At 42.1% G+C, this 12,967-nt stretch overlaps 1 protein-coding gene across 2 annotated transcripts in view; it reads left to right on the top strand.

Annotated features, from left to right (window-relative positions):
- The window catches only part of LOC140468933 (NAD(P) transhydrogenase, mitochondrial-like), a 64,875-nt gene that overhangs the window by 21,565 nt on the left and 30,343 nt on the right, over nucleotides 1-12,967 (top strand). For both annotated transcript variants that reach the window (XM_072565054.1, XM_072565055.1), the window contains exons 6-10: nucleotides 1,619-1,707; nucleotides 2,486-2,673; nucleotides 5,624-5,757; nucleotides 5,893-6,084; nucleotides 11,277-11,430. In XM_072565054.1, coding sequence (XP_072421155.1) covers nucleotides 1,619-1,707; nucleotides 2,486-2,673; nucleotides 5,624-5,757; nucleotides 5,893-6,084; nucleotides 11,277-11,430 — 757 coding nt within the window. The remainder of the gene's footprint in view (nucleotides 1-1,618; nucleotides 1,708-2,485; nucleotides 2,674-5,623; nucleotides 5,758-5,892; nucleotides 6,085-11,276; nucleotides 11,431-12,967) is intronic.

The raw sequence follows: 12,967 nt of genomic DNA, 5'->3' as shown, positions 1-12,967 counted from the left end.
TAGAGTAGAGGCGATAGTTTGATTAGCCATGATCTTATTGAATGGTAAACCAGCTCAAAGGGCTGCGTGACCTTTGGGTTCCTAAATCCTGTTTGTTTAGATTAGATTAGATTTCCTACAGTATGGGAACAGGCCCTTCGACCCATCAAGTCCACACCAACCCTCCAAACAGAAATGCACCCAGACCCAATTCTCTCTGACTAATGCACCTAACAGTATGGGCAATTTAGAATGACCAATTCACCTGACCTGCACATCTTTGGACTGTGGGAGGAAGCCTGAGCACCTGGAGGAAACCCATGTAGACACTGGGAGAATATGCAAACTCCACACAAACAGTTGCCCAACGCCGGAATCGAACCTGGGTCCCTGGTGTTGTGCAAGTGCTAACCACAGAGCCACTGTTTTTGCATTTATTTACAGAACTTATATTATTATTTATCTCAATTGATGACTTTAAGGGCACATTTTAGGGTTTCTATTCTTTACGCAACATAATGGTTATTTTGATGATACGTCATTGCAGTTTTCAGAACAGCTTTGCTTTTACCACTTCCCTAATATTTAATATTCCAACTGAAGTGGATTTCAAACATCCACTCTTTGTGGGACAACATGTACTGAATTTATCAACAAGTTGGTAGCAACAGCCATGGAAAAATTGTGCTTATGATATTAAGGGTAAAATGGTTAAAGAGATATGTTGCCAGTTCTTTTCTTTTGAGCAGACCTTGGACTTCTGCCTCTATAGTTCAATTATTGAGTAAAAGCATGTTAGGGAATCTGGATGATATCCACCTCCCTTTATTGTGAAGGAACCTTCTCCCCCCCCCCCCCCCCCCCCCCCCTCACTAAAAGATGTTGTACACTGAATACTGAACAAACCCCTTACAATTGCTGAGCAGTTTTCGATAATGGGCAGTTTTTGGGAATTTGGGTTAGTGGCGTTTTGGTTTTTTTTTTAATATTTACCATACTGAATGTTTCAAGGCTAAAATGCAGTTAATACTTTTATGATTTCCATTCCTCCAGAAGTATTAATTCAGTTATCAGAGAAAGTTGGCTTAAATTATTTTCTGATGTACTGCATGTTTTATTGCAGTGTAACATTGTAATCTGAGTATTACACTGTTGCTGCAGTGCCTGACTTTTTTTTTAAAAGAAGCTGTCCAATTTTTTAAAAGAAGCTGTGTAATTTTCCTGCCTTTTCTCCAAATTGCTTCCCACTTAATAGCTAATTGTAAATATTATTTACACTGTGGTTTATGGAAGAGCAGCCCAGAAGTTATACTGATGCACAATCCTGTGTAAATAGACTTTTGTTTTCCAATTTTCTTCATTCCATCCCATTCATATTTTTGAACATTATTTCCTGTTTACCTCCTCTTCTTAAATGACGAAGCTCCAGTTCCTTTAATCACTTCTCATAGCTGAAGCCTTTCCCCTCCAGAATACTCTGAGTGAATCTGTCATGGGCTCTTTTTGAGGCCTGAGTATCTTGCCTAATGAAGAATGCCTCAAAATGGAAACCACAGTAAACATTAGTTTTAACCATTGTAATTATGAATGGTTTTCTGTAATTTCTCCACTTAAATCACCTTCATGTCTTGTACGCTAGGTACTGGTTATTGGTGGAGGTGTTGCCGGTTTAGCTGCTGCAGGTGCTGCAAAATCGATGGGAGCCATAGTCCGTGGTTTTGACACGAGGTAATATTGTTTTTGCTGCACGCAAGTGTATTAAATATTCTGCCCCCTTTGTCTCTAAAATGGAAAAAGAAGATCAAGAAAACAGTAAAACGATGGTAAGGAATATTTTGGTTATTGACGCTAGGACATTGGAATCTCAATCTTCGGAGGAAGATGTTAATTAAAACTAAACGACCATTGGACCTTTCATCAAAGGTTATTAGGATACACTTATGGATCTCTCTTTCAATGCAGAGTTTTTCTTTTTAGCAGCGTTGATTGGAGAATTGAATGCAGAGGTTAACGTGTTCTATCGGTAATACTATCTAAATTGGGAACAGGGTGAGCGCCACATAATTTATCCCCTTTCAAAAGAAAAGTTTAAAAAAAAATGTTGATTAAATGTCCAAATTGAACAAGTGGAACTAATTAGGATGTTGTTAGATTTAAATGTTGGCTGTGAGGGAATTTAAAAGCAATGCTGCTGCATTTAATCAACATTTTTTTTAAAAAACTTCTTTCTTTTGAAAGGGGATAAATTTTATAGTGCTCACCCTGTTTCCAATTTAGTTTGTATTGTAGATGAAGCACGTTAACCTCTGCAGTCAATTCTCCAATCAATGCTGCTATTATAGAGAGCTGAGATGGACAAGCTTATGAAGTTACCGGAAGGCCTCATCGATGAATTATGACTAATGTTCCAACCAGCTTGGAAGCAGGCCTTTTACAGCAAAGGTGCCCAAACTCTGCAGTATAGGCAATCATCAAAGACAAATTATCATGTATGATTCTTCTGTAGAGCTGCAGCGTTGGAACAGTTTAAATCGTTTGGAGCAGAGCCCCTTCAAGTTGATGTGGAGGAGTCAGGAGAAGGAACTGGGGGATATGCTAAAGAGATGTCAAAGGAGTTTATTGAAGCTGAAATGGCACTGTTTGCCAAACAGTGTAAGGAAGTGGATATTCTCATTAGTACTGCTCTGATCCCAGGTGAGTGATGACAGTCTTGAAGCTCAATTTTTTTTCAAAATCACTTGGTCATTTTATTTGCAAAATCTCCAAATTTTCCAAAAGATGCATGTTGGCCTTTTTACAACAGAAGGGAAAAAACACAGCCCAGTTTTATTTTTTTCCATGATTATAGTCTCAGCTTTTTGGTCTGCAAAAAAAGAGTTTTGGAATGGAGTAAAGCATAAAATAAGGCAGGATCTAGCCAGAATGGGCTGGGAACAGCTGCTGGACGGTAAATCTACAGTAGAACAGTGAGACATGTTCAAAAAGCTACTGGGGGTGGAGGACAGACCCACCATTTTCCTTTTCTGGTGAAATGTAGCAGCAACAAACCCAGAGAGCCTTGGATGTCTTGCAATAGTGAAGACTAGATTACAAGAAAAAAGAGAGGTGTAACAGGAATGAAGTGAGCAAAACAACAGAGGCCCTGGAGAAGAGTCGAAAGTGCAAGGGAGAACGTTAAAAAAAAACTGATTAGGAAAGTAAAGAGGTGAAAAGGTGCTGGCAGGCAAGATTAGGGTGAATCCCAAGATATTCTACAAATATACCAGCAAAAGAGTAAGGCATATTGGTGACCCTTATTGGTGACCAAGGAGACAATGTGTGCTTGAAGGTGGAGGACATTAAATGTTAAATAAGTACTTTAATCAGGATGAGAAGGACTCAGATACAGAATTTTAGAAGATAGAGTCCTTTACATTACAGGAGTTGGGAAGTCATGTTGAGGTTGGTGAGGACTCTTCTGGTACAGGACATTGGTGAGGACTCTTCTGGAGTCCTATGTCCAGTTCTGGTCACCCTGTTATAGGAAGGGTATTATTAAGCTGGAGAAGGTTCAGAAGATATTTACCAGGATGTTGCCAGGTATGGAAGGTTTGAGCTATAAAAAATGGCTGGATAGTTTGGGATTTTTTTCACTGGAGCGTACAAGGTTGAGAGGTGACTTTATAGAATAATGAGGGGTATAGATAGGGTCTTCTTCCTAGGATGAGAGACTTATAGACTGGGGGCACGTTTTTACAATGAGAGGAAGGAAATTTAAAAAAAGAACAGAGGGTAAAAGTTTCACATTGAGGATGGGTCGCTTGTTGAATGAACGTACTGAGAAAGTGGAGGATTTGGGTGCAGTTACGACATTTAAAAGACATTCAGATCAGTACATGGATAGGAAAGGTTTTGAGAGATGTGGGCAAAGAGCAGGCAGATGGGATCAGTTAAGGTTGGGGTTATGTTCTGTTTGGACTGAAGGATCTGTTTCTGTTCTGTTATGACTATGACGTTCTAAAGCAGATTGACGTAAAAAGTGAAGACCTTTCAGCTGATTTAAAAGTGGGGAAATTTCCAGGTCCAGACAAGTTGTATCCCAAGCTGCTGTGAGAGATGAGGGAGGAATTTTTTTTTTTAAATTGCCTGAGGGCCGGTGCCAGAGGACTGCTAGTGGGATTCCTCTTTATAAGAAGGGTGGTGAAGAGAGACTGGGGAACTATTGACCAATGAGTCTAACATCAGTGATAGAGAAACTATTGTAGAAAATAATGAAGGAGAACATTAACTTCTATTTTCAGAGGCAAAGTTTGATTAAGGAGAGTCATCATGGCTTTGTCAAAGGGAAGTCATAGTAGTAAAGAAAGTTTTTTTTTTAAATGCCAGAAGATTACATATTTTATCAAAATAGTGGAGAGAGTTCATTTCCTGAAGTTGCTGAACTCCATGTTGAGACCAGAAAGCTGCATCGTGCCTAAATGGAAAGTACTTCCAGCTTGTGTTGGGCTGCGCTCGAAGCAGGGAGAGTTGACATGGGTGATATAGTGTATCTGGATTTCCGTAAGGTACAACATAATAGACTAATGGACAAGATTAAAGCGTGCAAACCATCCAAGCTCATGGCTTTTACTATCTAGAAAGATGCAGATGCATAGTGAAACCATCACCTACAAGTTCCCCTCCAAGCCACTCACCATCGTGTCTTGGAACTTTTATCACTTTTCCCTCACTGTCACTGAATCAAAATTTTGGAAGTTGCTTGCTAATGACACTGTTCCTGTGCTACCATGGATTCAACAGTTTGAGAGGGCAGCTGACCATCATCTTCTTGAGGGCAGTTAGGGATTGGCAGTGCTGTAAATGGTGGCCTCATCAGCAGTGTCCACATCCTTTTAAGGGATTGTTTTTAAAATGCAAAAACAGGCTAAGCAGCTGAATAAATGGCTAGTTGGTTGAAAGAAGAAGATAAAAGTAGCTATTCAAAGCAACAAAGATTACAATGATCTTTACAACAACAAAATACTATGGATGCTGGAAATCTGAAGCAAAAATTGGAAATACTCAGCATATCAGTTGATATCTTTGGAGAGAGAAACAGTTAGCATTTCATATCAGTGATCATTTAACTGGATTAAGCCAGTTTGATGAAAGATGCACCTATTTTGTTTTCCTCATCCATTGTCTAAATTCACTGCTGACAAAATTGTCTCTTTGTGTTAAAATTCAATGCTTCATTTGATGAAGTACCTTTTTACAACCCCGTTGTCTCGATGTACACTTTAGAAATAGGTAAATGAATAAGGTACCATTGAGCTGCCCAAACTAAGGTTTAAGTATCTCAGCAGGGAGTTTCCCTTTGAAGTTGATGTGTAATAAGGAGAAGAAAGAATATTGAATATTGTAAAGGAAATAAGATTACTCATTTCCTTAAATAAAACAGAATTCTGTTGCTTCGAGCTAACTTACTGCAGTATGTGCTGTGTATTCAAATAGATGAAAGCAATATATTAAAGTTATAGATTTCACAAGAGCATGATTTCTGCTAATTTTATAAAGTAGAAAGAAGTCGTCTTAAAATGTGTAATGTTGTTAATGTTGAGTATGGAATATCAATGAGTAAAGACAAAATACACTTATACTAATTTTATAAACCTTGTTTTTGCAGGAAAACGGGCTCCAATTCTTATCTCTCAGGAGATGGTGGAATCAATGAAGGATGGCTCAGTTATCGTGGATTTAGCTGCTGAAGCTGGTGGAAATATTGCAACAACAAAACCTGAAGAAATTTATGTACATAAGGTTAGTAAAAGATTCGCAAAAGTTGCATTTTTGTTTTTGTTTTTTTAAGGTTTTCTAAAAAAAAAAGGTTACAGTCTAATATTACCTTTGTAAATGTCAGCTCGTTTTTGTTAACACTCTCATCTGACCTGTTAGGGTGTGACCCACATCGGCTATACAGATTTACCAAGCAGAATGGCTACCCAGGCCAGTAGCCTGTACTCAAATAATATTTTAAAGCTGTTGAAGGCAATCAGTCCTGACAAGGAATACTTTCACTTTGAACCGAAGGATGAATTTGGCTATGGAACGGTTGATCACGTTATCCGAGGTACTTTGGTAATGCAGGTGGGTGTTGTGATTCATTAGTCTGATTCCGATTAGTGTAAAAGGCTTACCATCGGATTTGAGTAAGCAAGTGAAGAAGATTAAAACTTCATGTTACGTAATGTGAAAATGCTGAACTGCACTTGATACTTTTCCTTTAAAGATTACAAAATTGAAGTGCGATCAGGCTGCGCACAGTCAGTGGAGGAATGTTAAATGGATTGCTGAAATCCATATTTTCCCTGTGGTTTTTTCTGCTGATTAAATGGGTCTAACAAGGAGCAGCAGCATCATTGCATTCCTGGCGACTGCTGCTACGTTTGCTCAGATTTAATAACTACCTTCCCACCTGAATCCTATTTGAATCCAGATTTCTCACAAAAAAGGGACAGGAAGTGTAAAATCAGGAGGGATAATTACTAGTTAATTATCACTGTACTGGAGAAAGAGGAAATGTGAAGCTTGAAATTTAAAAAAGTGCTAACCAATATGAAGATGAGAATTTTGGTGAGTTGAACCATATGGATTGTTTGAGGTTTTGCACTCTCGACCTTTGCATCCTTTCTGACCCCGTAGCCATAAATCACATACAAAGAAGAACAAAGGACAATATAGCCCTCCAACCCTCGTCAACATATTTTATATTAAAACCTTCCATGTTAGAACTGTGTTCCCTTACAGAATCCATCTCCCTCGATTCCCTTCCTATTCATGTGTGTGTCTAGGTGCTTCTTGAATGTTGCTTTTGAGTCTGCTTCCAGCACCACCTCTGGCAGTGTGTTCCAGGCACTCACCACCCTTTGTGGAAAAGAAAATTGCCTCTCACATCACTTTTAAGTTCCTCCCCTGGCACCTTGAACCTTTGTCCCCTCGTAATTGACCCCTCTACACTGGGAAACAGCCTCATACTTTCCATGCCATTCACAATCTTGTAAACTTCTATCAGGTTTCCCTCTACCTCTTGTATTCCAGTGAACGCAAACCCAGTCTCCTAACCTTTCTTCATAGCTAAAAGCTCCCATTCCAGGCAATATCCTGGTAGATCTTTTCTTTATTCCCTCTGAAGCATCCATATCCTTCTAGTAGTGTCGAGACCAGAACTGTCTGGAATATTCCAAGTGCGGCCTGACTAAAGTTCTATAAAGATGCAGGATAACTTGTCTATCCTTACACTCAATGTCCCTTTCAATGAAGGCAAGCATGCCATAGGCCTTTTTTTTTTTCCATCTCATTTACCTGCACTGTCACCTTCAGTAATCTGTGGACCTGCACACCCAGATCCCTCTGCATATCAATACCTTTAAGGATTAACTATATAATTTCCACCTGTACTGACCTTCCAAAATGCATCACCTCATATTTGTCCAGATTAAACTCCATCTGCCATTTTTCTGACCATGCTTCCAACTGATCTATATCCTGCTGTATCCTCTGACAATCCTCCCCACTGTCCACAACTCAACCAATCTTTATATCATCTGCAAACTTACTAATTAGACCAGCTATGTTTTCCTCCAAATCATTCTTGTAGACCACATACAGCAGAGGAGAAAGTGAGGTCTGCAGATGCGAGAGATAAGAGGCGAGAGTGTATTGCTGGAAAAGCACAGCAGGTCAGGCAGTATCCGAGGATCAGGAGAATCAACATTTCGGGCATGAGCTTCATCCTGATGAAGGGCCATGGCCCAAAATGTCGATTCTCCTGCTCTTCGATGCTGTCTGACCTGCTGTGCTTTTCCATCAACACACTCTCAACACACAGCAGAGGTCCCGGCACCGATCCCTTGGAACATCACTGGTCACGACCCTCCATTCCAAAAAGCATCCTTCCACCGATTCCTCTGTCTCCTATGACTAAGCCAGTTCTGTATCCATCTTTCCAGCACATCCCATGCCATGTGACTTCACCTTTTGGTCCCTTATAGCAGACTGGTACTTGTCAAAGGCTTTATTGAACTCTGTGTAGACAACATCAACCATTTTTCCCTCATCAATCATCTTTGTCGTCACCTCAAAAAAACTTGATCAAGTTAGTGAGGCATGACCTCCCCGCACAAAACCCATGCTGTCCCTCGCTAATAAATCCATTTGCTTCTAAATGCATATAGATCTTGTTCCTGAGAATCTTTTCCAATAATTTCCCTAACAGTGATGTGAGGCTCATAGGCCTGTTATTTCCTGGATTATCCCCATTACCCTTAAACAATGGGACAACACTGGCTATTCCCCAGTCCTCTGGGACCTCACCTGTTGCTAGAAAGGATATAAAGATGTCTGGATTAGTTGTGCTGGAAGAGCACAGCAGTTCAGGCAGCATCCAACGAGCAGCTGTGCTCTTCCAGCATCACTAATCCAGTATTTGGTTTTCACCTCTGCAGTCATTGTTTTTACCCTATAAAGATGTCTGTCAATGCTCCAGCAACTTGTTCCCTTACCTCCCTCAATATCCCGGGATTTATCTACCTTAATACTTTTTAAGATGAACAACACCTCTTCCTTTTTAATAACGACTTGAATCAGAAATGTGACACTCCCTTCCCTGAGATCATCCTCTACCAATTCCTTCCCTTTGGTCAATACCAACAAAAAGTATATACTTTCCTCCAGAAACATTAGCTGCTTTTGTCCCTGTATCCACTGCTGAAGCATCTTTAGAACTGGCAATTCTAGTGTTCAGCTGACTAGCTTGTCTCTTAGCTATACCTGACACACACTTCTGGTTCCTGTGACCTAACATTTATCAAGATGTTCTCATGGGTATACACAGGCTCAAAGTTTACCTCCACTTAGAGTTTTTATAAAACTCATTTTTGCCATCAAAATAGTTCACAGTTTCTTCATTGCTGTAACCTCATTCGGCCCTATAACCTGCCAAGAGCCTTGGGGTCTTCAGACTCTGACCTCTTGCACTGCCCTTTGCTTGTTGTGCTACACCGTTACTGGCAATGTTATCTAAGAGAAAGTGAGGACTGCAGATGCTGGAGATCGCAGTCGCAAAGCGTGGTGCTGGAAACGCACAGCAGGTCAGGCAGCATCTGAGGAGCAGGAGAGTCGAAGTTTCGGGCATGAGCCCTTCATCAGGAATGTGGCTGGGCAGGGGGGAGGTGCGGAGAGATAAATACGAAGTTGGGAGTGGGACTTGGGGAAGGTTGCTGGGAAGGTGTAGGTAGATGCAGGTGGGGGTGATGGTGATTGGTCAGAGGGGAGGGTGGAGCAGATAGGTGGGAAGGAAGATGGGCAGGTAGGACAGTTCAAAAGGGCAGTGTGGAGTTTGAGGGTTTGATCTGGAATGAGGTGAGATGAGGAAACAGGTGAAATCGATGTTGATGCTGTGTGGTTGGAGGGTCCCAAGGTGGAAGATGAGGTGTTCTTCTTCCAGGTGTTGGGTGGCTTGGATTTGGCTGTGGAGGAGGCCATGGTTATACTGGCAACATACCCCACCTTTTCCTCTGCTACATTGATGACTATTAGCGCCACCTCATGCTCTCACGAGGAGGTTGAACTGTTTATCAACTTCACGAACGCCTTCCACCCTGATCTCAAGTTCACCTAGACACTTATCAGACACTTCCCTCCCCTTCCTAGCCCCCTCTGTCTCCATTTCCAATGATCTTCAACCACAGCTACCTGGACTACACCTCCTCCCACAACCCCTCCTGTAAAAATGCTATCCCCTAATCCCAACTGCTCCGCCTCCACCATGTCTGCTCCCAGGAGGAGCAATTCCATTCCAGGGCATCCTAGATGGCCTCCTATTTCAACTTACCCTCCCAAGTGGTCAATGCCCTCCAGTGCATCTACTCCATTTCCTGCACCTCTGTCCTTGAACCCCACCTCTCCAACTGCAACAAGGATAGAACCATTTCACCGCACTAATCTCTAGATACAGCGCATTATCTTCTGCCATTTCTGCCACCTACATTCAGACTGCACCAGCAGAAATATACTTCCCTCCCCACCCCTATTGGCATTCTGCAGAGACCATTCCTTCCGCGATTCCCTCGTTAGGTCCACGCCTCCCCACCAACCCACTCCCCACTCCTGGCTCCTTCCCTTATCACTGCAAAACCTGCTAAACGAAAATGAGGACTGCAGATGTTCGAGATTAGAGTCCAGAGTGTGGTGCTGGAAAAGCACAGCGGGTCAGGCAGCATCCGAGCAGCAGGAAAATTGACATTTCGGGCAAAAGCCTTTCATCAGGAAACCTGTGTGCACCCACACCTCCCTCCTCACCTCAGTCTCAGGCCCTAAAGGATCCTTCCACATCCAGCAGAGATTTTCCTGCACATCCAAACACCTCATCTACTATGTCCGTTGCTTTTGATTTGGTCTCCTGTATGTTGGGGAGGCAGGACGTCAACTCACAAAATGTTTCAGGGAACATCTCTGGGACTTGCTCACCAAACAACCCTACCACCCTGTGGCTGACTACTTCAACTGCCCCTCCCACTCCACCAAGGACATGCAAATCTTGGGTCTCACCCACCGCCAAATCTAAGCCACCCAACACCTGGACGAAGAATGCCTCATCTTCCACCTTGGGATGCTCCGACCACACAACTTCACCAGTTTCCTCATCTTCCCTCCTCCCCACCCCCCAACCTCCTCTCAGATCCAACCCTTCAACTCGGCACTGCCCTCTTGAACCGTCCTACCTGTCCATCGTCCTTCCTCTCTATCCGCTTCACCCTCCCCTCCGACCTATCACCATCAGCCCCTACCTGCATCTACCTATCGTCTTCTCAGCACCCCCACCCATTCCTGATGAAGGGCTTATGCCCGAAACGTCGATTCTCCTGCTTCTTGGATGCTGCCTGACCTGCTGTGCTTTTCCAGCATCACACTTTTAAAGTGTTATCTAAGCACTGGAATTTCCTTTCTAAATCACTGCCTTTCTTTTGACGTCATTTAAGACAAAATAAAATCTCCAACCGAATCTTGTGTCACCATTTTCTAATATCTCCTTTGATTTACTGTCAGCTTTTGACTGATCAGGCTGCTGTGATGCACAAGAATAATTTCCTACAATAAAAATGTTATGTAAGTCCTGACATCAGTGCAGAGTTTGGATCTTTCACTAATTTTGTGTCCTCCTATTACCTGTCTAAAGTGTATTTGGCCAGTAAGTTTTAAAAACAAGGAAGATAAATCGATCTTCACTTGATAAGGGATTAAATTATGGATGCTTAAAACTTTTCACCTTTTGCACACAGCAAGGCAAGAACTTGTTTCCAGCACCTCAACCCTTGAGTGTTCCAGTGAGTGCGCCTGTTAAACAAAGGTCAGTGGCAGAGCTCGAAATGGAAAAGGAGGCCATGGTTTCTCCCTTCACAAAGACAATGACCTCTGCAGGGATCTATACAACAGGTACGGCCAGAGGCGGGTGGGGGGGGAGAGGGGGAAGAAAACATTTGTACCTTGTTTTATTTTAACTGGACCAGTAACGGTGGTGCAGAATTGCTCCCAAATGGACAAAAATCAATTGAATTGAATTGAATTTATTGTCAACGTGTACCAGGGCACAGTGAAAAGCTTTTGTCTTGCGAGCAATACAGGCAGATCACACAGTTAGGTAGCACAGATAAGTAAGTAATAGGTAAATATTGGAAAACCCCTTTTTTAAAAAAAAAAATGCCAGTAAGCTCTAACCTAGGGAGAGGACAATCAAACAGAAAGAGGCTTCAGGGCAGCTGGATCAGTGTTTTTGTGCTATTGATACTTGTGTGGTTTCAGTTCCTGCTCCCAAGGCTATACAACCATGAATAGGAAATGGAAGAGTGGCCAGTGATCTGAGCAGCCCTCCCTGCAGGTTTCTGCTCTGTGTGGCGTTCCTATGTGACTGCCCACAAAGCAGGCCAAGTCTTACTTTGCCTGTAAAAGCGGAAGAGGATCAGGAGTTTCAGACACCTCTAGCCTTGGGCAAAATCTTTTGCAATCAGCGGCTGATGCACTCGTCTTTTTAATCGATCATCCATCTAGTGAAAATCAAATTCCTATCTGATTCCTAATTTCATTAATTGGATCAAAATAATTCGTTGTATTGATGATGAATTGATCCTGTCACAGCACTTTGGTTGGAGATAATTGCCTGTAGGGTTAAATTTTCAGGACTCCACCTGAAGGCAGGAGGGAAGTGGGGTGGGACATTGAGGAGAGAATCATCATCGGGGTGTCGATCCCAGCACCGTCCTGTCTGACAGTAGGGAAACCAAGTCCCTCTAAGGCAGAAAGGCAAGTTAGGTTCAGTGAGAATATGAAAGGTGAGGTCAGTCAATTTCTTGATGTGACAGGATGGAGATTAACTGCCTGGCACATGACTGGAGTGTTCCAGATAAGCTCTCAGACTTGGGTAGCAATACATAGGTAGACCCTCTTAATAAGGGAAAACCTGTCCCCTCACCAATTGGTGGCTGCCTTTTCTGTTTGTCATGATTTGGAGATGCCGGTGTTGGACTGGGGGATGTACAAAGTTAAAAGCTCCTTCATCAGGTGCTTCCAATTAAACCTGTTGGACAATAACCTAATGTTGTGTGATTTTTAACTTTTTCTGTTTGTGTCCTTGTTGAATTGCCCTCTGGTGTATTTACCCAGTACTGCAGCCAATTGCTTCTATAGCCAGAACACCCCTGGTCCTGCAGTTCTGAGAACCGATTCACCTCCATTAATTGAACAGGAAACCGTCCTCCATGTTAACTAAGGGCTCAATCTTACCTTTAATCTGCTTCCTACCAGAAGTGGTTTTCTGTCTGAATAATAAACCAGTTTCCTGATCCACCACACTCCATCTTGAATGTTCGGCTCGTTGTCATTACCGTAGTTGTGTGAGAGAGAAAGAAGCGTGTGCTTCAATCTAACAATAATTTAATGAAATGTTTCATTATCAAGATTTATTACTGAAGTAACA

The sequence above is a fragment of the Chiloscyllium punctatum genome, chromosome 48 (assembly GCF_047496795.1).
Source record: "Chiloscyllium punctatum isolate Juve2018m chromosome 48, sChiPun1.3, whole genome shotgun sequence".
Classification (NCBI taxonomy): domain Eukaryota; kingdom Metazoa; phylum Chordata; class Chondrichthyes; order Orectolobiformes; family Hemiscylliidae; genus Chiloscyllium; species Chiloscyllium punctatum.
Note: the sequence above shows the minus strand (reverse complement) of the source record. Positions and strands in the feature narration are given on the sequence as shown.